A 22,968-nucleotide genomic window follows, 5' to 3' on the forward strand; every position below is an offset into this window, starting at 1 on the left:
GTTGATTATTTGTTATTTTGAACCATTTTTTCAGCTTGCAGTTTGTATTTCATCTTTTGAGAGGGTTTATACCTTCTGACTAGGTGGTATGGTAGAGTGCTAGACTTGGAGTCTGGAAGACTTGAATTCAAATCCTACCTCAGATATTTATTGGATGTGTGACACTGTCACTTAACTGCTCTCAGCCTCAGTTTCTTCACCTGTAAAATGGGAATAATAACAGCTTCTTCCCCTGAGGGTTGTTGTGAAGAAAATAATTTATTTCTATATCTTACCTTGTAAACCTTAAAACACTATATAAATCCTAGATACTGTTATTATTGTTTGGAGAATGACATAATCTTATAGATTAGCACCAATTCACTATAGATTTTAGATATCTTGACTTTTATTAGAATTTTTTAATGTGAAGACTTTTTCCAATCCATATTTTCCTTTTTAATTCTAATTACACTGATTTTATTTATGTACAACTTTTAAATTTTAGATGATTGAGATAGTCTATTTTGTCTTTCTTAATCTGTGTAGTTAATCATTCTTCCTCATCCAGGTATATTAAAGATACAACCTTCCATTTTTCTCCGAATTTTTGATGATGTATCTTTTTAGATTTAGATCACTGATCAATCATCTGAAATTTATATGATATAATACACTTAACTGAACCTATTTTCTGCCAAAATGTTTTCTGGTTTTCACAATAGTTCAGTCTTCCAAAGAGAGAGACTCAAAAATTTCTTGTGTGATTGATCGGCTGACAAGGGTATTTGCTAACAGATATTGCCAATCCAATTAATTAATTCCAGTGTTGTAGTCAAAATGGAGCCTAACAGAAAGTTGATCTTAACATATATTTGACAATGCACAATAACTTTTGTGCTTCATAACATCAGGCATATATGGCAAATGTACACTAATGCTGGTTAGACTGAACCAGAGTAAAATGCAATTGGGAAATATTTAACAAAATACATAAAAATACAATAAAACAACTATAATGTTAGTATGCGGTTTTCTTTTTTTAAAAATATTTTTATTTCATTAAATATTTTCCAATTACATTAAATTTTTTTTAACATTTATTTGAAAAAAAATTTTGAGTGCCAAATTCCTTCCCTTCTGCCCCTTTCCCACCTGTTGATATGTGGTTTTCTAAATAAATATATATGTATATATATGTGTGTGATATATGTGTCTGTCTGTCTGTATACACACACAAAAATGCCCACAGGGATCCTTAGGATTGTTAAATTGTCCCATTTCTTTTTTCTTTTTTTTCTTTTCTTTTTTTTTTTAGGCAATTGGGGTTAAGTGACTTGCCCAAGGTCACACAGCTAGTATGTGTCAAGTGTTTGATCTGAGGCCGGATTTGAACTCAGGTCCTCCTGACTTCAGGGCTGGTGCTCTATCCACTGCACCACCTAGCTGCCCCAAATTGTCCCCATTTCTATTGGAGTTTGATACCACACTTTTCTGAAGGATCTGTGAACCTATCCAAAGAGAAAGATGATAATTCATCTATACCTGACCATTCTGTCCAACTATTATCCATGTGTTTCCAAAAATTTAACAAAGAGGGTCCACCCAGCATCCCAGGGGGCTTCTTGCTGTTCTGTGGATGGCTTGCATTGTTCTCTGTCCCTCACTCTTGTTATGTGATTTGCTCACATTTTCCTCAGTCTCTGATGACATTTCTTATACTTCTATATTTATCTATTTGTAATGTGTTGTTGTCTGCTTTCACCCTCCTTAAAACCATTTAGATGTGCCATGCATCGCTCTTTGGGTCATACTCAACTTTATTTTGTTGGATTCTGCAGTATTTCAGGTGTTGTAGTCATATGCCATCACCAGAAGAATATCAATGTTAAAGAGATAGGCATTTAGTTCAGAGAGAAGCCTGGACTCATTAAATGAACTGCACAGTTGCCCAAAAGGGGTCTAACCCTCTCTCGTCCTTTTCAACTCTGAACCCAACTCATTTTCTATTTTCAATGCCTGTCCAAAGTATATGTATTAATGGACCAACTCAATGCATTGTTTATTCAGTTGCATATCATAATCTACACCAGGGGTGGGGAACCTGTGGTCTTGAGGCCACAAGTGGCCCTCTAGGTCCTCAAGTGCTGCCCTTTGACTGAATCCAAGCTTAATAAACTTAATCCAAACTTAATAAAAGGATTTGTTCCATAAAACTTGGACTCCGTCAAAAGGTTGCACCCAAGGACCTAGAAGGTCACATGTGGCCTTGAGGCTGCAGGTTCCCCACCCCTGGCCTAGACTGTAGGCATTCTTCTTAAAAAATTAATTTTAAAAATTCTGAGTTTAATTGACACATCCAAAATTGGATGTCTTGCTTTGTACGTGAAGTAAATGATTCAGCAGTCAAGAGTAGTGTGCTTCATCATCTTTAGAATACTGGTTGATCATTACATCGGTCAGAGTTTTTAAATCCTTCAAAACTGTTTTTCTTTACAACGTGATTGTCCTCATAGAGGTTGGTCTCCTGCTTCTGGCCTAGGCGCATTTTTAATGCTCTTGTTTTTTCCTAAGTGGGTAGTTAGCCCAACCTCTTTTGAATGATTATAGATTTTATTTATGAGGCTCTATGGCATTCTAGGGTTTCATACCATCTATACAATGTTCTCCATACAACAGGATCATCTGTAGGGCCTTACCAACTATAAGGATTTCTTCTTCCATTTGGATTCTGCGTTGGACCTCCTTCATGACAATGGCGGAAACCTTTGACGAGCCTATTTCTTGTCTTATACCTTGATTTATATTAATATATGTAGGGTCATGAAACAAAATTGTCTTTGTTGTTGCATCTTACAAGGAATCATGTTGGATTTTGGCAGGTATGATAGCCACTTGTTGGAAGAGAACCTTTAGGACTCTGTTTTACTAGACTGGAACATATACTTTGTTGTGGTTAACATAAAATAAGCATAATGAGCCCTTTATCTCTACTGTTCTTCCAATTGTGCAGATGTACAGATGTGGCCTCCTACGGAATACAGCCTCTAAACATGTGAAATCTCCCCAGACCTGAAAACAAGCAACTAAAAGGATAACCCAAATCTTGCTTTCCTTCAAATGTCTGTTCAAATTCCCTCCTTCCATATTTCTCAGAGAGTTATCTCTACTCTTTCCTTTTACTCCTGATTTCTTTAATATCACAAAGCACCTAGATAAGGCAAGTGAGGCCCTGAGAGTTTAACTGACTTGAAACTAATCCTAGACCTTCAGACTCCATCTACAATGGTCTTTTCATTGTATCATGCTGTTTTCCTTCCTTTACTTTCTGCTTCCTACCTCTCCACTCCCTTCCTCTCCGCAAATTGATGTTTTAACTTCAGAGCAATTTTGGTCTAAACCAAAGCACTTGAATGAAAAGGAAAAAAATCAACAACAACATAATTTCTTTGTAGTCTTTCCTGCATTCTGACTGTGTTTATTTACAATGGGTTGGTACCTCCTTAAAGCATGTGTGATAAGATGAGAAAAAGAGATCCCTTTACTTGAAGTCCTGTATAAGACTGTCACAATAAAGGCCTTCCTTACCTAATTGGAGGAGCTTCTTGTAATCTTCCTTACAAGACTCCATATATAAATATATATGTATATACACACATATGTATGTGTGTATATATATATATATATATATGTATAGATAGACACATATTCTTTCATGATACAAGATTTGGTAGGTCACTGCTTACTTAGTCCTGTTCAATACCCTTCAGGGTGTCCATAAAGACTGGTATACTTCGGTAATACTTAATGAAGTCCTGATTGTCTTTATTCTCTTTTAAAGAATTGCGATTAATTAATTGACAGATTTTGGTTTTGACACGGCAGACCTGCCCCCTACGAACTCAGAAACAATCACCTTTAAAGTCTAATCCCTGAGAATTATAAATCCAAACCACTTAATAGAGCGAATGCTATTAATAGTACATACCAGTTTTTACTTTCCTAGTTGGCTGTTACAGGAAAGGGGGCGTACTTTCATCTGAGCAATTTAGTGTCAACATTATTTAATGTATTTGACCTGATCTTAATTACTGTTTAATGTTGTCTGAGTTTACTAGTGGTAGTCAGTGTTTTGTCTTTTGGATTGTCGGGTTTTTTTCCCCATTCTGTATCACCTCATGTTCGTCATTCCATGTTCTTCAGAATTCTGCATACTCATAATTCCTTAGAACACTAAGTCCGTTCAATTCATATTCCTCAGTTTCTCAGCCATTCTCCAATCATGGGCTATGCAGTTTGTTTTAAACTTTTTTGCTGTTACGAATTGTGTGGCTATGACTTTTTGTACAGGTAAGTCTTTTCTTTCTGTCCTCAGTCAAAAACTACTAAGTGCCTGTTGTGGACCACATACTGTGGTGATCCAGAGACAGTATTAGAACATTTGCTTGTTTAACATCTTTGGGGTATAAATCCAGTAGTAGGATCCATGGTTTGAAGGCCATGAACAATTTAATAGTAAATGTCTATTTTGAGAAAGCAGTATTTCCAATTATTAACAATTTCTTCTTCTTCTGGCAAGAAAATGGCTACTTAAGAAAGTCTTATGTCATTGATACTCCCTTAAAAAAAAAAGGTGGAGAACTCAGAAACTATAAAAGTATGCTTGAACATATCCCACATTTCATAGGTATTTTGTGTTTTCTGCAGGCAGTACTGCTAAATGTTACATGCCATGAATGCTGTTCAGTAGCAACTAATCAAGGGTCCCTTGAAGGTTAGAGACACTTTTATGAGCTTTATTTCTTAATTAATTGGTGTTTAGAAACTTTTCCCTTGGGCCTTGCTCTTGGGTCAAGTGGGCCAGATTTGGTATTTGTAATATTTTTGAAACACTAAAGACCTAAAAAAGCCAAATCTGACATTTTCTACTCCTAACCCAGATGTGGCTTCCCATTCTATGTACTCACTGTCCCAAACTGAGAGAGGATTTGTCTAGCACTGGGGAGGCCAATCAACAAGAATTTACATCCTGAAGGAAAATGAGTAGCAAATGTGTGAGTTTCCATGGAAAATACAAATGTAAGGTTTGGATGCCATTTTGGGATTCTAGCTAATCCCATCCTACTTAGACTATAGTAGTGCCTAATAAATACTTGTCGATTGACTGATTGATTTCAATGGTGGGGCACATCTAGATTGTAAAATTTTCTTCCACTGCATAATTATTTTTTGTAATTAAAAGCAGGCCTGCTGAGGGGTGGACTGTACTAATATAGAAAACCTTTTTTTTTTTCCTGGGGGGCAAGCAGAATGTCTGTGACACATCAGGCATTTTCTGCTCTGAATCTTTCACCGTCACTTGTCCAACCTTACCTTTTTTTTTGGGAAACTTTCATGCCTGTTGATTGATTAGCTAGGCCTTTCTCTATTCATCCCTAGCAGCTCCCTGCCCATAGAAATAGGAAACTAATCAGACATACCTGAGTTAGAACCCTTCCCTTTTTCAATAAAAACCCCTGACCGCCTTATTGCCAGCTGATTTACTGATATGCTCTGATTCAGAGAGGATGAAGGATCCAGATGTATTATATATATATATATGTATATATATATATATATATATATATATATATATGTATATATATATATATACGTATATATATATATATATTCTAGGAGGAATCACTGAAGATCAGCAGAAGATGGTTGTGCCAAGATAGAAAGTCAGATGGTACTCTGTTGAGGATGTAGGGATTTCCCCTCTCTTCTTCTTCCTTCTCTTCCCCTGAGCCCCCGTCCTTTTCCTTCTGCCGGGGCTCTGAAGGTCTCCCTGGTTGTGCTGTTCCCCTTCCAAATCTTAACCTGGGGTGTTTTAATTTGGGACTAGGATTTTTCCTTGTATGAACTACATGCACCACATTAAAGGATCTTTTTACTTTACTGGCCTATTTGACTCTTGTGAAAATGAATGAATGAATGAATGATAGAACAGCTATTAAGTACTTTCCCCCCAAATGCCAGGATAAATTGGGATAGGGACTCTCTCTCTTTCTCTGTGTTTATGTATATGTACACACATACATATATTATATGTATGTATATATATATATATATATATATATATATATATATATAACACACACACACACACATACTTTCACACATATCTTTTATTTGAACATCGTTGAGTTTTACCAACTTTTGTTGCCTCTTCCCATTCTCCATACTTTTCTAAGCTTTCTAGAAAATTCTTTGTCAATATATAATTTTATGACTTGGAAACTTTGTAGTCTAATAAAACGACATATTCAAATAAGCTCTATAAGAGTGTGTTTCAAGGTATAAAACTGATCTTTTTTTTCCAGCCTTTTTTTTCTTTTTAGGCAATTGGGGTTAAGTGACTTGCCCAGGGTCACACAGCTAGTAAGTGTCAAGTGTTTGGTCTGAACACAGGTCCTCCTGACTCCAGGGCTGGTGCTCTATCCACTGCACCACCTAGCTGCCCCTAAAGTGATCTTTTGGTACCTTTAAGACACTCAGTTCTTTCTTTATATACCTTGTGTAGCTTGTGCCAAAGAGATCTCATCACTTGAGGAGAGATCACTGTTCCATTAACTTTATTGACAATGAAAAAAATAATATTTTGTTTTTCCTTCAATTACTTGTAAAAAACAGTTTTTAACATTCTTTTTTTAAAAAACAATTAGAGCTCCAAATTCTATCCTGTCCTCCCTTCTCTTGCCCTCCCTGAAATGATGAACAGTCCGATATAGGTTATACATGTGCAATCATGTAAAACATGTTCAATTAACTTAACAAAATCTAATTTATTAATTCTTAGAATACATTTTGTTTTGATACGAGACATTTCTCATTCAATACTCAAACAAGCCTTCCCACAAAATGTTTTTTTTTTTTGCTGTGAAATTGATGTTTAGTTTCATAAAGCTTTTTCATACTTTTACAAGACATGGTTCTGACAGGAGGTGAGACAGAAAAAGTGGAAAATATGAGTGATGTAAAAGCAAAAGAGATCAGTAAATATTTATTTTAAAAAAACACCAACAAATAGATCTTGAATAGGAAAAAGGCATCCAAAACAAAATAAACATTTGCAAAAAATGCATAATTTTATTTAATCAGTTTTCATATTCTAGATCCTTGAGGGATAGAGCATCACTCGGATCCTGTGTCCAATGGCCTTGGCAGGAAGATTGCTTCTGAACTTGGCTTGAACCATTCCACTACTTCCATGAGCTTGAGTAACTTTTCCCCAGATAACTCTTGTTCTGTTTGGTTTCCCACCAGGAGTCACTGTGTTGTTTTTGGCTTTGTATACATAAGCACATCTCTTGCCCAAATAGAATTCAGTGTCATCCAGAGCATAGACTCCTTCAGTTTTCAGAAGAGCTGTATGTTCCCTCTGGTTTCGTAGGCCTCGCTTGTAGCCAGCAAAAATGCCCTTGGACCACAGTCTTCCAGACATTATGCTGTTCTAGAAGTCCTGTTTCCAGCGGGTCTCCCAGGCTCCAAGATGGAGGAAAAAAAAAAAGCACAAAATATGTTTCTTGAACACATTTATGGAGAACCACCTGATGGAATGAATGTGACTATATACCACGTTAATAATTTAATTATCATTGATGGAGGAGAATGTGTTTTGATTTCTGTAGTCTGCCACTAACATTGTCCATTGTATTTGAGCAAGGTTGTTGCCTCTCTGCATTGTTTTTATTCACATTGAATTTATTATTCTGTTGGCTCTTGTTTCTTCATTCAATATCACTTCCTATACATATCTTCTGATGTTTCTTTGATCTTCGTATTTACCCTTTTCCTGACGTTAATCTTCTATGTCATTCAGCCATTCTCCAACTGTTGGGCATATATATTGTTTCCAGAATTTTGCTGTCACAGATAGCATTGCTATGGATGATCCTACATGTTTAGGGCTTTCCTTATTGTCATTATCTCCACTGGGTCATCCCAGGATCCAGGTGAGCTATTGATTATTAATGTTAATTATTAATTATTATTTATTTGCATTTATATTTAACTTATATACATTATATAATATTATATTTAATTATTAGTTAAACAAATCTACTCCCTGGGGGCAGCTAGGTGGCACAGTGGATTGAGCATCGGCTCTGGAGTCAGGAGGACCTGTGTTCAAATGTGGCCTTAGACACATAACACTCAGTAGCTGCGTGACTCTGGGCAAGTCATCTGACCCCAATTGCCTCACCAAAAAAAAAAGCCATCTATTCCCATACCTGTTTGGCCCCCTCAGAACTTCTTTGCTTGGTTTGGAGTTTGCTTTCTTGTGTTTTTGTTTTATTTTGTTATTCTAGCTTTGTTCTAAAACCTGGTTTGCAAACTGTGTCAACTACTCCTGTGGCTCTTGGTGGGTCACTGTTTGGTGCAAATCTGGACTGGGAGGGGCTGCCCCAACATCTAGAGAGTTGGCCCATTGATGATCCAGGTGACATGATCTCTTTCAGCAAACCACTCAGTAGTGGAATATCTAGGTGAGAGAATATAAACGGTTTTGTACCTTTTCTTTCACAATTGCAAATGTTTATCAGACTGGTTATATCACCTCGTATAAACTGGTTTTATTAACTCATATTAACTACCAGCTGTGAATTACCATGCTTGTCTTTCTACAGGTAACTTTGCATAATGAATTAGTTGAATACTGTTAGTTTTTCATCTGATTTAACAACAACTTCCCAGTTAACAGCAACCAGTTAGTGCTGTTTACTTTAAATGTTGTAGTAAACTGTAAATGCTTAGCTTTCAGTGGTTTGGCCTTGGCATTTTAATTGGTATTGATGTGGTGAAAGATATTTTAGGATTTTTTACTTTTCTGATCCATTGATGCCATGTTGCATTTTCTCTCCCATAGAATGAGACTGATAGTTATTTTTCTCTTTAGTCTCAGAAGTCCTGGATTGAAGAAGTCTTCGAAAAAAGGGAATGTACCCGAATTATACCCAGCTCTAAAGATCCTCACAGGTATAATGTTCAATGCATAATTTTTATATGTTGATCACCCAAACATACTAGTTAGGACATTGAAAAGCAAATATGGAGACCCATTTAAGACCTTAGTCATGTTTGTTTTGAAGACTCAGAAATATTTCTGGAGAATTTAGCCATAGAGGAAAATATTTGAAATTTTATGTCAAGTTGTCCTTTAAAGAAGGTGCATCTTATCTTACATTAAAGACCGACCCAAAGAAAATAGATCGAATCTCCTCTGTATGTTTTTCTTCTGGCTGCTAGAATCTTTGTTCCTATCTCAATTCTACTTTTCTCCCGTAATAATCAGATGTTATCCCTGTTATTGGAACAGCTAGGTGACACAGTGGGTAGCGCACAGGGTCTGGAGTCAGGAATACCGGAATTCAAATGTGGCTTTAAACATTTACTAGCTGTGTGGCCTTGAGCAAGTTACTTACTCTTGTTTGCCTCAGTTTCCACATCTGTAAAATAAGCTGGAGAAGAAAATGTCAAACCACTCTAGAGTCTTTCCAAGAAAACCTCAAATTGGGAGAGGGGTCATGAAGAGTTAGATACAACTGAAACAACTGAACAACTCATCTCTACTATTCTTCAAATTTTATCCTCATCCTGATTTTTTTTTAATGGAGAAAAACCCTGGATCTCATGTCAAAACATTCCAGAGAATATTTGAGATGGTAAGGGCAGAGAAGTAGGGTTTACTCTATAAATGTTGCCTGTGCTTTGCTTGATGAAGAGAAAAATCCAGAGATCAGGTCACATGTGTATGTGTGTGATGGGCCGGGAGGGACAAAGAGTTCACAACTTCTCTGAACTGGCAAATACTGTACCTGTTTGTTAATTAGTCTTATCACAAAATATGTTTAATGGGTATGTAAATGTAAAGCCTATATCAGATTATGCACTGTCTTGGGTAGGGTGGGGGGGAAGAAGGGGGAGAAAAATTTTCAACTCAAAAGCATATGGAAGTGATTGTTGATAAATCAAAAAAAATTAAAAAAATTAAAAAAAATTAGTCTTATCACAGTTGCTCACTTTTTAATTTTCCTTTTTTTTTTTTTGCCAGGCAGTGGGGTTAAGTTACTTGCCCAGGGTCATACAGCTATGAAGTGTCAAGTTTGACACTTTGAACTGAGGTCCTCCTGACTCCAGGGCCTGTGCTCTATCCACTGCGTCACCTAGCTGCCCCTTAATTTTCTTTTTCTTCCTTTTTTTTTTTGAAGGCAATTGGGGTTAAGTGACTTGGTGTTGTTCATTTTTCATTTTTGGAAAGGACCAATTGGGTCCCTTAATTTTCTAAACTGAAAGTTCATTCAAAGACTTATTGCCAAGTTTGTTCAATCACAGATGTATTATCTGTGTGAATGGCAGACATAACCAAAATGTACAGATATTCCCTGATAATCTTCATTTTCCTTCCAATTTCCTTTTCATAACTCTTTGAACAGAATAACTGACTGATTTGTGCTTAATTTGGGTCATCCTCAGCTTTTAGAAGTGACAACTGGTAGTGGAATGAATAAATGTCAGTCAGTCAACAAGAATTTATTAGGTGCTCACTGTCTGCCAGGGAAGAAAGCAAAAACATCATCCTTGACCTCAGGTAGCTGGTACACTAATGTGGGAGACAATATACAAATAACCATGTACTACAAAATATAGAGAGGGTAGAGGAAGGTAATTTCAGAGGGAAGGCCCTGGGAAGGGGAACTGGGAAAGATTTCCTATAGAAGGTGAGGTTTGATCTGAATCTTGAAGGAATCCAAGAGGTGGAAGTGAGGAGAGAGGAATTCAAGCACGGGAAACAGTCACTGGACAGCTGGGTGGTGCAGTGAATAGAGCCCTGGTCTTGAAGTCAGGAAGACTCATCTTCCTGAGTTCAAATATGGCCTCAGACACTTGCTGGCTGTGTGAACTTGGGCAAGTTCACTTAACCCTATTTGCCTCAGTTTCCTCATCTGTGAAATGAGCTGGAGGAGGCAATGGCAAACCATTCCGGTATCTTTGCCAAGAAAACCCCAAATGGGGTTGCAACTAAAAATAACCGAACAACAACAGTGTCAAACTCAAATAGACAGTCACCTAAAGGCGTGGCATTGGGGGATGGAATGTCAACATCTAGGTGACTATGGTATTTGGAGAGTCTACCAAGAATGTTGTTTCTTGAAAGATTGAGAAGAAACTTCATTTTTCTTAAAACAACAACAGAACAGTAGGTGGAGAGAGTAGTCCAGGGTGTTGCCTATGACGACTGCTGTATTTTTAGATTCATTTGGCTCTTTGGGCCTGTATTTCATTGTTCTCTTTGAGTATTCAATTGCTATGGCTCATTGCAAATAGAGCTTTTTCTTATCTTCTTGAGCAGATAGCAGAAGTCATACTGGTCACACCCTAGCTGAGTTTTAACTCTGACAGGAGGTACTTGCCTCCAAAAAAATTTGCTCAATTCCAGGGTAACTCCTTCTACATCTCAGTGGTTTATGGGATGCTTACAGCTGTGTAAGTATTGTGGTTCCTTCTCTTATAAAATGTGAGATTGCCATCGTAGAACCTGAACATCTGAAAAAAGGTTTAAAAAGATGTAAATTACCCATCTTCAGCCTTAACAGCTCAGGAAGTATTCTAATAATTTTCGTGTGTGGTTTAGTATAGGCTACAGTTTTTATGAAAAGATGATTATTAACTTCTTATAATCCCACAAATACGCTGACACAGACAAAAAAAAACCAAACACTAGCAAGAATTGGAGCTTAGGAATATGATTTGCAGGCCTGGAGTCAGGAAGACCTGAGTCCAAATGTGGTCTCAGATACTTATTAGCTCTGACCCTGGCCAAGTCACTTAATCCTTGTTTGCCTCAATTTCCTCATTTGTAATATTATACTACTACTACTATTAATGACAATGGTGATGGTGATATAATAGTACGTACTATTAGTAATAATAATAGTACCTACCTCCCAGAGTTGTTGTGAGGATCAAATGAAATACAAATTGTAGAGCACTTAGCACAGTGCTTGACACATAGTAAACATTATATAAGTGTTGGCTGTTATTTTTTGATATTAACTTTAATTCTTTGCAAACCTATTCATACTTGATAATAAGGAGAAAATCTAAATAATTTCATTTTCATGAGATCATACGATTGACCTTTGTGGTCACCTATTCAGACCTCTTCATTTTGCAAATGAGGACACTGAGACCTGGTGAGAGGAAGTGACTTAGCAAGGGGATGGAGGAAATGTAGGAGAATGGGGGAGAGAGGGGAGATCCCGTATCTTTTTTACTGCATCAACCTGCCTCTCATCTTTATCCTTTCTTTTCTTTTTTTCACCTTTTGGCTGAGACTGAAAGGAGAAATACCTAAAAAGTCAGTCAGTTATCCATGTACAGCCTAGAGAAAGGTTTCTGATGGTCTGTTCACTGTGTCACCTACCTGCCCCTGAAAAATAATTTTTTAAACACTTTGTATGTGGGAATCACTGAACCAAACAACAGGGATACAAATAGGGAAAAAAAAAAACCCAAGGGAGTTCCTGCAGTCTAGAAGTTTTCCTCCTTTTTAGACACTCTTTAAAAAATATTTTTATTGATGTCTTTTGTTTTTAAGTTGCATAGACTTCCCATTTTATTTTTCCAGAGATCCATCCCTTATATCAAATAATTTAAAACAAAAGGATTCAGCAAAGCTAATCTATCATCTATCTATCTATCTATCTATCTATCTATCTATCTATCTATCTATCTATCTATCATGTATCTCTATCTATCTACCATTTATCTATGTTTCTGCTGATGTTATATGAAATGTTTCACACACATGAATTCACACCTGTGAAAGAAAAGTTTCCTATCTCTTCTTTGGGACTCAATTTGTTTTTTATAGTTTTATAACATTAATTTTTGATGTTTTGTGTTTGTTCTTTCCATTTATCTTGCAGTTATTGTGTATGTTGTTTCCTTGGTTCTGTTTACTTCGCTTTGTATTAATTCATGTAAATCTTTGCATACTTCTCTGTACTAATTATGTTCAACATTTCTTATATCACAGTAATATTCTGTTATATTCATCTACCACGTTTTATGTAGTCATTCTCTAATCAGTGAACATCTACATTATTTGTAGCTTTTTGCTATAACAAAAAGTATTGCTATTAACATTTTGGTGTATATGAAGTCTTTCTTTTCTTCATTGACCTTCTTGGAAACATATACTTTGCACTGAGATTTTTTTGTGTCAAAGATACAGATGTTTTAGTCATTTTAATTGGGTAATTTCAAATTGCTTTCCAGAAAGAAAGGCAAGTATCAATTCATCACTAATTTTCACCAGTTCTACCAGCAGTGCATTAATTTTCCTGTCATTCTATAACTTTTCTAACAGAGAAGACAATTCCCTTTTATTATCTTTGCCACTTTGCTGCATTTGAGGTGAAACCTCAGATTTCTTTCATATGATTGTTAATAGTTTGGAATTCTTGATGTTGGGATTCTTATAATTTAGCCACTGCTCAGATTTTTATAATGTAACCAATAGCTCACAGATGCTCAGATTCTTTAAGAGTCTGGCTAATATGGTGGATCTTTAATAAACCTTGTTTTTGGCTGAAAAAAAATAGTTTGGAATTCTTGTTTTTGAGAACTCTGTTTATATCTTTTGACCACTTATCTTTTGGGGAATGGCCTTTGGTCATACATATTTCTGCTAAGGGGATATTTTTGAATCCTGTTTCTGGCATCTGCAAATTTGATAAGCATGTCACATATATGTTTTTCTAAGTAACTGATAAAAATGTTCACTTATTTTTAACAGGTTTTTTTGTTTACATTTTGAGTTCCAAATTCTTTCCCTACCTTTAGCCCTTTCCCCACCCACTAAGAAGGCAAATAATATGATATCAATTATTCATGTGAAGTCATGCAAAACATTTCCATATTAGCCATGTTGCAAAAAACAAAACAAAACAAAACAAAACAAAAAACAAGGGGCAGCTAAGTGGCATAGTGGATAGAGTACCAGCCCTGGAATCAAGAGGATCTGAGTTCAAATCTTGCCTCAGATACTTGACACTTACTAGCTGTGTGACCCCGGGTAAGTTACTTGATCCTGATTGCCTCACAAAAACCAAACCAAAACAAAGAAAAAAAAAACTCAAGAAAAATGAAGTGAAAAAATTATGCTTCAGTCTGCACTTAGAGTTCATTAGTTCTCTGGTGGTAGAACTCATTTTGATGAAAAATGTTTAGAAAAAAATAGCTTACAACTAATCTAGATCTCTGAGGACACTTCACTTGAGAATTTCCTCCAAGTTGATTTCGAACCATCAAAGGTTACTTTTTGGGTTTTGTCACTCAGTTAGTTCTGAATCTACCAAACCAGACGTTGTCTAGTTCACATCTTGCCATCTTGTCCACAGGAATGGTATGAAACACTCTGACAAAATTTTTGCCAAAGACCAGGACAGTTATATCTGTAGCATTTTCTTGATTTGCCAATCTAGTAACCTTCTCAGAAAAGAAAATGAAGTTAGTTTGGCATTGGCTGTTCCTTGATCTTTATTTTAAAAATATGTTTTATTGATACCTTTTATCTTCATATCACAGTCATTTTCCTCCCTCCACCCTGTTGAACCCTTCCATGTAAGAAAGAAAAATAGTTAAGTTAAAACATTTGATACTGTCTAATAATCATTACCTATTAGGGATTAAACCATGCTGACTCGTGGGTATCACTATTTTCTTTTCTACAGGCATACTAGCCATATCTTTAGTAATATGTACTAGAATTTTACAGAGTATTAAATTCAACTTCACTGGCCTATGGTTTGAAGATGTCACTCTCGTGTCCATTTTTTAAAAATCAGGATATTTCCCCAATTTTTGTTAAGTTATATCATCTCTCCCTTTCTCCATTATTTTTCAAAGATCGATGACAGTGCCTTTGCAATAATTTCTACCAGTTCTTTCAAGATGCTGGTGCCTAGTAACTTGAACTTAGCAGAAAAGTTAGGTCTTTTTTTTTTAAAATTAATTTATTTGATTTATCAACATTCACTTGCATATGCTTTTGAGTTTAAAATTTTTCTCCCCCTTCCTCCTCACCACCCTCCCCAAGACAGCACACAATCAGATAGGCTACACATATACATTCCTATTTTCACATTAGTGATGTTGTAAGTAAGAATTAGAACCAATAGGAAGCAGAAAGAGGAAACAAAACTCAACAGAAGAAAAAAAAATTGCAAATGATATGCTTCGATCTGCATTCAAACTCCATAGTTCTTTCTTTGGATGTGGATAGCATTTTCCATCACAAGGCCTTTGGAGATGTCTTAGATCCTTGTATTGCTATCAGTATTAGTTATCATACAACGTGGCTGTTACTGTGTACAACGTTGTCCTAGTTCTGCTCACCTCGCTCAGCATCAGACCATACAAGTCTTTCCAGGTTAGAAAAGTTGGCTCTTAATACCTGCCTATTTATCTTCAGATAAAAATAAATAGAATGCACATAGCATTATTCTAATCGAACAGTCTTGTGTGGAGCAGAAAAGGAAATGAAGTTAGCCTGACAGGACTTATTCTTGTTGAACCTCCACTGGCTTATGGTTATCACCACTTCCCTTTGTACCAAGTCAGACCCAAGAAGATATAAACAAGAGCAGGTAATTACTTCTAAGGGTGAATATGAGAAGACTAGTCAGGAACACATAAGCCTACAATGACTTGAGGTTAAATGTTACAGCTTTGTTAGCTGTGTTGAGGTAAAGAGGAAGATTAAAAAAAAATCCCTTTGTTGACATTTTCTACAGTAAAATTTTGCCATATATTAAAGTTAAGCTCAATGGACTATGATAGTTTAAAAACTTTTTTTTTTTTAAATCATGAGACCATTTGCTTGCCTCTGGCCCAGTGACATCTCTGACATTGTCCACATTTCTCAGAGATAACCAATGAGGAGTCACATTTGCAAAATATTTATAGTACCTTGAGAGAGATTTCTTGCAGTGTTTTTTTTTTTAAACTTCTTCAGGAGAGTTAAGTGCTTTCCTTCTCCTCCTTCATATTACATTACAATTCCCTTTTAGTTTTTTGTTTAATATTTCCTAATCTCATGACCATTCTCCTTGAAAGAGGAGTGCCCTGGTGGCACAGTGGATAGAACACTGGGTCTGGAATCAAGAAGATCTGAGTTTAAATTTGATTTAAGATACTCACCGGCTATGTGACCTTGGGCAAGTAACTTAACTGCTGCCTGCCTCAGTTTCCTCATGTGTAAAATGGAGATAATAGTAGCATCCGTCTCTCAAGATTGCTATGAAACTCAATTGAGCCAATATTTGTAAAGTGCCTGGCACTGCCTGGCACATAGTAGGCACTTATTAAATGCTTATTTCCTTCCTTCCTTCCTAGGAAAAAAACCCCAGAAACAAAATAGGAGGTAACCATTATAGAGAAGCTGGCTGCCAAAGTAGAAATGACATAATTTGTCATCATTATGTCAACAATCCTCAGTCAGCCCTCCTTTGCCCAGTGTCTGGCACATTGCTGGCACTATGTAAATGCTTATTTTCTTCCCTTCACCCTGCCTCTATTAAATAAACATTTTCCTCTGGACCTCGACATGGCTAACTAAGCTTTTTGTAACATTCGTCCTATACCTCATGTCATTGTAAGCTTTGTTGTTCTGGACGAGTCTCTTAAAATATCACCCCAACTGAGATTCATCCTTAACAGCATTTACCTGCCTTTCTTTATTTCTTAACTTTATTTAAATTGAAATTATCACATTATTTACTTAAATTTAAATTTCACTTGACTTAATTTAAATGATTTAAATTTACTTTCGTTTCTTAAATTTCTATGCATCCATGTTGATCCCTTTAGATAGCTTCTCTCTTTCTTCATTTGGTCATTTGTGTTTGCATTTTCATGCCTTGTTAATCATTTTTGTTTTACCCTTTTTAATCTAATCTTCAGTTTATTATCTTTGGAAGACAAAACAGAAGCAAATAGGGTTGAGTAGTTCTGCCTTCTTCTGTTATCTGTTATCATCTTGTTCAATCCTATCCCATTTATCTTGAGCTCTGTTATTTATGCCTTGGAATCCTACCTGTCCTTAATTTGGACCTTTGAAATCTTACCTTAAAGTGTGGGGTGGACATCAGACCCTAATTGGTTCTAAGTCTGTCATTCGACATTGGCAGCCAATCCTGTTGGTAGAGTCAGTCCCCCTTATCACCTTTTCTGCCTTTTGAAGAATGAAATATCATCACAGTTGAAATATCAACCACAGTTTCTCAGCCTTGTTGATTTTTACCACGGACAGAGGGTGCCCATTTCGGTTTTGGATAGTTCTTTTGTTAGGAAGTTCTTCCTTATTAAGTCTCTGCTACTTTTAATCCTGGCTCTTAGTTCTGCCTTCCAGCACAGATCAGAATGGAGGCTCCTTTATTGCATGCTCAGTAAATACATGGGACTCTGGAAGACCTGAGGTCAAACACAGCCTCAGGCACTTACTAGTTGTGTGATCCAGGGCAAGTCATTTAACCTCTGCCTCAGTTTCTTCATTTTAAAAGTGAGAATATTAATAGCATCTACTTTACAGAGTTGTCTTGAGGATCAAATGAGCTAAGAAATGTAAAGCACTTTGCAAGCCATAAAGTAATATATAAATCCTACCTGTTATTATTAATAATTAATTCCCCTTCTACCGTACAGCTTTTGGAATACTTGAACACTGTTTTCATGTTTCCTTTCAATAGTTTTTTCCCCCACAGGGTAAACACCCAGGTTGAATTTATCCTGTATGGCATGTTCTCTATTTTTCTCATCTTGTTATCCTTTTTTTGCACATGTTTCAGCATATCTATATCTTTCTTGAAATAATGGGGCTAGAATCAGAAACAGTATTCCGTATGTAGTGACAAACATAAAATAAAGCAGGACCTTACCTCCCTAGTTCTGGACCCCATGTCTCTTGATGCTTGAAGCTACTATGCCATACTATTGATTCATATAGAACATAACAGTCCACTAAAAACCTCTGACCTTTTCTGCTGGAGTGTTTTTTTTTTTGCTCCATCTACTCTGTCCTGTATTGTAAAGCTGATTTTTTGATCCAAGGGCAAAACTTTACATTTATTGCCATTAAGTTTCATTCATTTTATTTACTCTGGCCTGTCATTCCATCCCATAGAAATCTTTTTGGGTCTTAATTCTGTTATCTAACATGTTAGTTATTCCTCTTAATTTTGTCGTAGTCAAATTTGACAAGCATTCCTTGTCTCTAGAGAGACCTTCTACTGAGCAGATATTTATCCATTAATGAGGAAGAGGGAGAAGGGAAATAAGTATTTACTACAATGTTGGAGTCACTGTGCTAAGTGCTTTTGTAGATGTGACCTCATTTGATCCTCACTACAACCTAGTGAGATAGGTGCTATTATTATCCCCATTGCTTAATTGGAAGACCCTGAAGCAACCAGATTAAGTGACTTGCCTAGGGCCATACAGCTGGTAAGGCTTGTCTGATGCTGGATTTGAACTTAGGTCTTCTAGACTTCAGGCTTTGATGCTCTATCTCAGTCTCTTTCAGCAGTTCTTTCTTTTCCTCCTCCTCAAAGTAATTTCTGCTTCTGTTTCAAGAACTTTATTCTTGAAAGTTGCCCATTACTCTTGAAATGACTTGTGTAGAATATTAGGCCTTTGGAGCCTTCCTTACTTTTCTCCAAAACCTTTGAATTATTCTCTTTGAGATGTGGGATACACTTTAGATCTGAAGTGTCAAACTTGTGGCCTGGGCCTGCAAAACTCCCCAGTGGCAGCAGGACTAGATGAAAATGTAATTGGAAAATGTTTAACAAAAAAAATAATATTACAATATAACATAGATAATGTTAATTTTTGATTTTCTAATTCAGTGCTCCAGTAGGAATCTGTTTCTATTTGAGTCTGACATCCCTGCTTTAGACTGTGCCTTGCTTTACTTTCTTTACTCTTTATGAGTTGTCTTATGGAGTGGTATGTGTCAAAAGTAGAACTTCAGCCAAGGTCTTCCTGGCTCTAAGGTCAGTTCTTTATCTACTACATCTCATAGCTTCTCCTTCCCATGCTATCATAGCCCTCCCACTTGAGTAGATATTGCGGTGCTGTCTGTTGTTGCTGGGAGCACCTAATGGCATGGGTTATGAAATCCTCCTGCCTTTAAATGATCAAATGTTATAATATTGTAAAGTACTTAGCATAGGGCTGGCATATAGTAGAGGCTTAATAAATGTTTATTTCCTTCTTCTGCTTTTCTTCTTTCCTCCTTCCCTCTCTACCTCCTATGAGTTCCTGGGAAGAGGTTAGGTCAAGTTGGTAGGTGAAATTTAGGAATACATTTGGCTGCATGTCCCAGCACCTTATAGAAGGTAGGGTAGATAGTTAAGGTAGAGTAAGATAAGCCACTGGACTGACCAAGTGGACAATGAGAAGAATTCTACTGGAATGCCTCTTTGTTAGCCGTAAGTTCTTGGTGGACAGGCAGACTTAGTCTCATAACAATAGTAGCTCATGCTTTTATAGTGATTTGAGGTATACAAAGTATTTTACACACATTGTATTATTGGTCCTTAAAACAACTGTCTGAACTGTATGTCATCTGTTTTACAGATGAAGGAACAGAGGCATGGAGAGGTTAAGTGACTTGTATAGGCTCTGAGAACAGAGCTCTTGTCAGGTCTAGGCTTTGGGGAATCTGGATGTTTTAATTTTAGAGAAGTGGCTTTTCGGTTCCTGACTGCACCTTATTTTTGCCACCTGCTTTACTCCCTGGTTTAAAGGCTGTATTGCTTGGGCTACATGGTCCAAATACCTGCTTGCTTGATTTGAGCTGGCTGTTTTCTTGATCCTCCGCCCCTCTCCTCTGGTAACCTGGCATTTTAGTACCCGTCTTCTTTTGGCACACAGCTGGTGTGGATAGACATTATTCTTCTTGTTGATAGACAGTATAATTCTGGAATTATCTCCCACAGAAGGTCAGCTGATGCCCTCTGCTGGTGTGTGAAAAACCAAATTCAGCCCTCAGGCTGTCTCTCTGATAGATGGCATGTAAGTGGGTCATACAGTCTATTATAGATAGATAGATAGATAACCCTACCCTATATACTCAAAGAATAAAATGCTCAACTGTGGTGTTCAGACTTATGAATAAGGCAGTATATAATACAAATTTACATATAGCTTTGTATAGGACCCTCTTTCTCCAAACACCTCTGTGATCTTATTAGTTCGCTTGTATTCACTTATCTCTATACAGATGACTACAGGTCCTTCCTTCCTTCCTTCCTTCCTTCCTCCCTCCCTTCCTCCCTCCCTTCCTTCCTTCCTTCCTCCCTTCCTTCCTCCCTTCCTCCCTTCCTTCCTTCCTTCCTTCCTCTTCCTTCCTTCCTTCCTTCCTTCCTTCCTTCCTTCCTTCCTTCCTTCCTTCCTTCCTTCCTTCCTTCCTTCCTTCCTTCCTTCCTTCCTTCCTTCCTTCCTTCCTTCCTTCCTTTCTGCTGTATCTGAAGGTTACTTTGCATTCTCCATCTCCATGTCTTTGTACAAGCTGTTCCCCATGCCTTTCCTTACCTGTCTCTTGGAATCCCTTTGTTGTTGTTGTTGTTCATTTGTTTCAGTCATGTCCAACTCTTTGTGACCCCATTTAGGCTTTTCTTGACAAAGGTTTTGCCATTTCCTTTTCCAGCTCATTTTCCAATTGAGGAACTGAAGCAAACAGGGTTAAGTGACTTGCCCAGTGTCACTCTACTAGTAAATGTCTGAGGCCAGTTTTGAACTTGGGAAGATGAGTCTTTCTGATTCCAGGCCTGGTGCTCAAAGCTTACCTCAAGGGCCAGTTTCTACAAGAAGACTCTCCTGATCCACCTACCTGCTAGTGCCACCTTCTGCGAAATAACCTTGTACTTTTTTGTATATACCTATTTTGTATACGCTTTTATATGGATATAAGATATGTACATGATATCTCTCCTGGTAGACGAAAAGCTTCTTGAGGGCAAGGACTATTTTGTTTGTGTTTGTATTGCAAGTGCTTAACACAATACCTGTCACATAATAAATGTTTAATAAATGCTTGCCTCAAGTTTTACAAAGCTCTTTCTTCATAAGTTAAGTCCTGCAAGGGAAGTATTTCCAGAAATATTTCTCTCATTTTACACGCGACGAAACTGAAGCTCAGAGAGAAGAAATAGTTTGCCCAGGGTCAACCTAACAAGTAAGTTCCTGAGGTCAAATTAAGCCCTTCTCATTTGGAATCCAGTGCTGTCTTTATATTGCCTGGACCTTGCCATCTTGATCCCTCCTAGATACTTGGCCAGTGCTGCTCTTCCACGGTAAAGGAAGAGGTTAAATGAAAAAATACGGCCACATCGGTGTGAGAGGTGCTTTATATAGTCTCATAACTAGAATAATAAAATTCTGTAGAATTTTAAACAGTGTTTACCTTTAGGTAATCACAGTTGGGTCTCTAGGATAACAAGATTTTGAATTACAAAATTCCCTTCATTTTTATCTATGTACTATTGATTTTAATTTGCACTTTAATTTTCAATCAGCACTCAAAGTTCAAAGTTGCCATAACTTATTTGCTCTTTCCTTTGACTTAGTAATCTTCTGGGTGCTATTTGGGGCCTTATTCAATGTAAGTTCTTTCATGTTATTCTCGCATATCCACACTCTTTGGCTTTCCATTTTCTGATACTGTAATTTAATTTTCCTTAATTTCTTCCTGGGCAGCTAAGTGGTGCAGTGGAGAAGAGCACTGAGCCTGGAGTTAGAAAGACTAGAATTCAAATCTAACCTCAGGCACTTACTAGCTATATGACCTTAGGCAAGTCATTTAACCTCTGCCTTCATAAAACTGGAGAAGAAAATGGCAAACTGCTCCAGTATCTTTGTCAAGAAAACCCTATGGGTGGTTGATCCACAGGGTCATGAAGAGTTGGACATGACTGAGCACAAAAACAACAGATTTCTGCCTGGTTGTACATATGTATTTTTTATGATGTAAAAATGAGATGTCTGCTCTTCTGGTATACATATTGTATTCTATTTATGGATTATTCACTATCCTCCCTGGTTTTAGTTTTATAGGTTACTAGAACTATCTAGATCTGTGTACTTGATTCCTTCATTAACAACTCTGATTTATTTAATTAGTCTCCTTATTTATTTAGTCATCAGAGGTGTTTTTCTCTTAATACTTTATCTACAGTAAGTGAATACTTCTAGTATTACTCATTAATGGATAAAGAAACATCATCTTATTTTGATTTAATCAAGATTTAGTACTTATAAAACAATGAAGGTGGGAGCAATAGATCTGGAGTATCAATAAAAATCTCAGGAATCACTGAGTTTGAGAATGCTGTGGGACCTTGTAGATATTCTAGTATAATGTCTTTATTTTACAGTTGAGAGTACAGGCCCTCAGAGGTTAAATGATTTAGCTAGTTAATGACCAAACTCTAGATAGTTGATTTTATCAATATTCAGGGTGCATCAGCCATAAACTATAGGCAAAATATGGAAAAATTGCATACTGTGTTGTCATTAATTGTGTATAAAGCAACTTGTTTTAATTTTAGGTGCTACTGTGGAAGATTGATTGGAGACCATCATGGGATAGCATATCAAGGGGCTGCCTCTTCAACTATGGGGAGCCAAGAAGAAGAATGGTCTGTGGAAAAACACACAAAGAAAAGTCCTACTGACACCTTTGGCACTATTAACTTCCAGGATGGAGAACATACCTACCATGCCAAGGTTTGCTAATAATACTAAGATTTTAGTCAGCTTTAATCAAGAATAACTTTATTAAGTACACAGATCTAGATAGTTCTAGTAACCTATAAAACTAAAAGGAGAAAAGTAAGAAGGATAGTTATGGGTGCTTTCTTTTTTTTGGAAAAAATT

General features: G+C 36.7%; 1 protein-coding gene and 1 pseudogene across 1 annotated transcript in view; one reads left to right on the forward strand and one right to left on the reverse strand.

Moving 5' to 3' along the window:
• The window catches only part of TRPM6 (transient receptor potential cation channel subfamily M member 6), a 197,616-nt gene that overhangs the window by 15,580 nt on the left and 159,068 nt on the right, over positions 1 to 22,968 (forward strand). Inside the window, exons 2-3 of the mRNA XM_021008567.2 lie at positions 8,921 to 9,000; positions 22,641 to 22,818. Of these exons, the coding sequence (XP_020864226.1) occupies positions 8,921 to 9,000; positions 22,641 to 22,818 (258 nt within the window). The remainder of the gene's footprint in view (positions 1 to 8,920; positions 9,001 to 22,640; positions 22,819 to 22,968) is intronic.
• On the reverse strand, positions 7,085 to 7,497 carry LOC110223198 (large ribosomal subunit protein eL33 pseudogene; annotated as a pseudogene).

The sequence above is a fragment of the Phascolarctos cinereus genome, unplaced genomic scaffold, assembly GCF_003287225.1.
Source record: "Phascolarctos cinereus isolate Bilbo 61053 unplaced genomic scaffold, phaCin_HiC Scaffold_4;HRSCAF=312, whole genome shotgun sequence".
Taxonomy (NCBI): Eukaryota; Metazoa; Chordata; class Mammalia; order Diprotodontia; family Phascolarctidae; genus Phascolarctos; species Phascolarctos cinereus.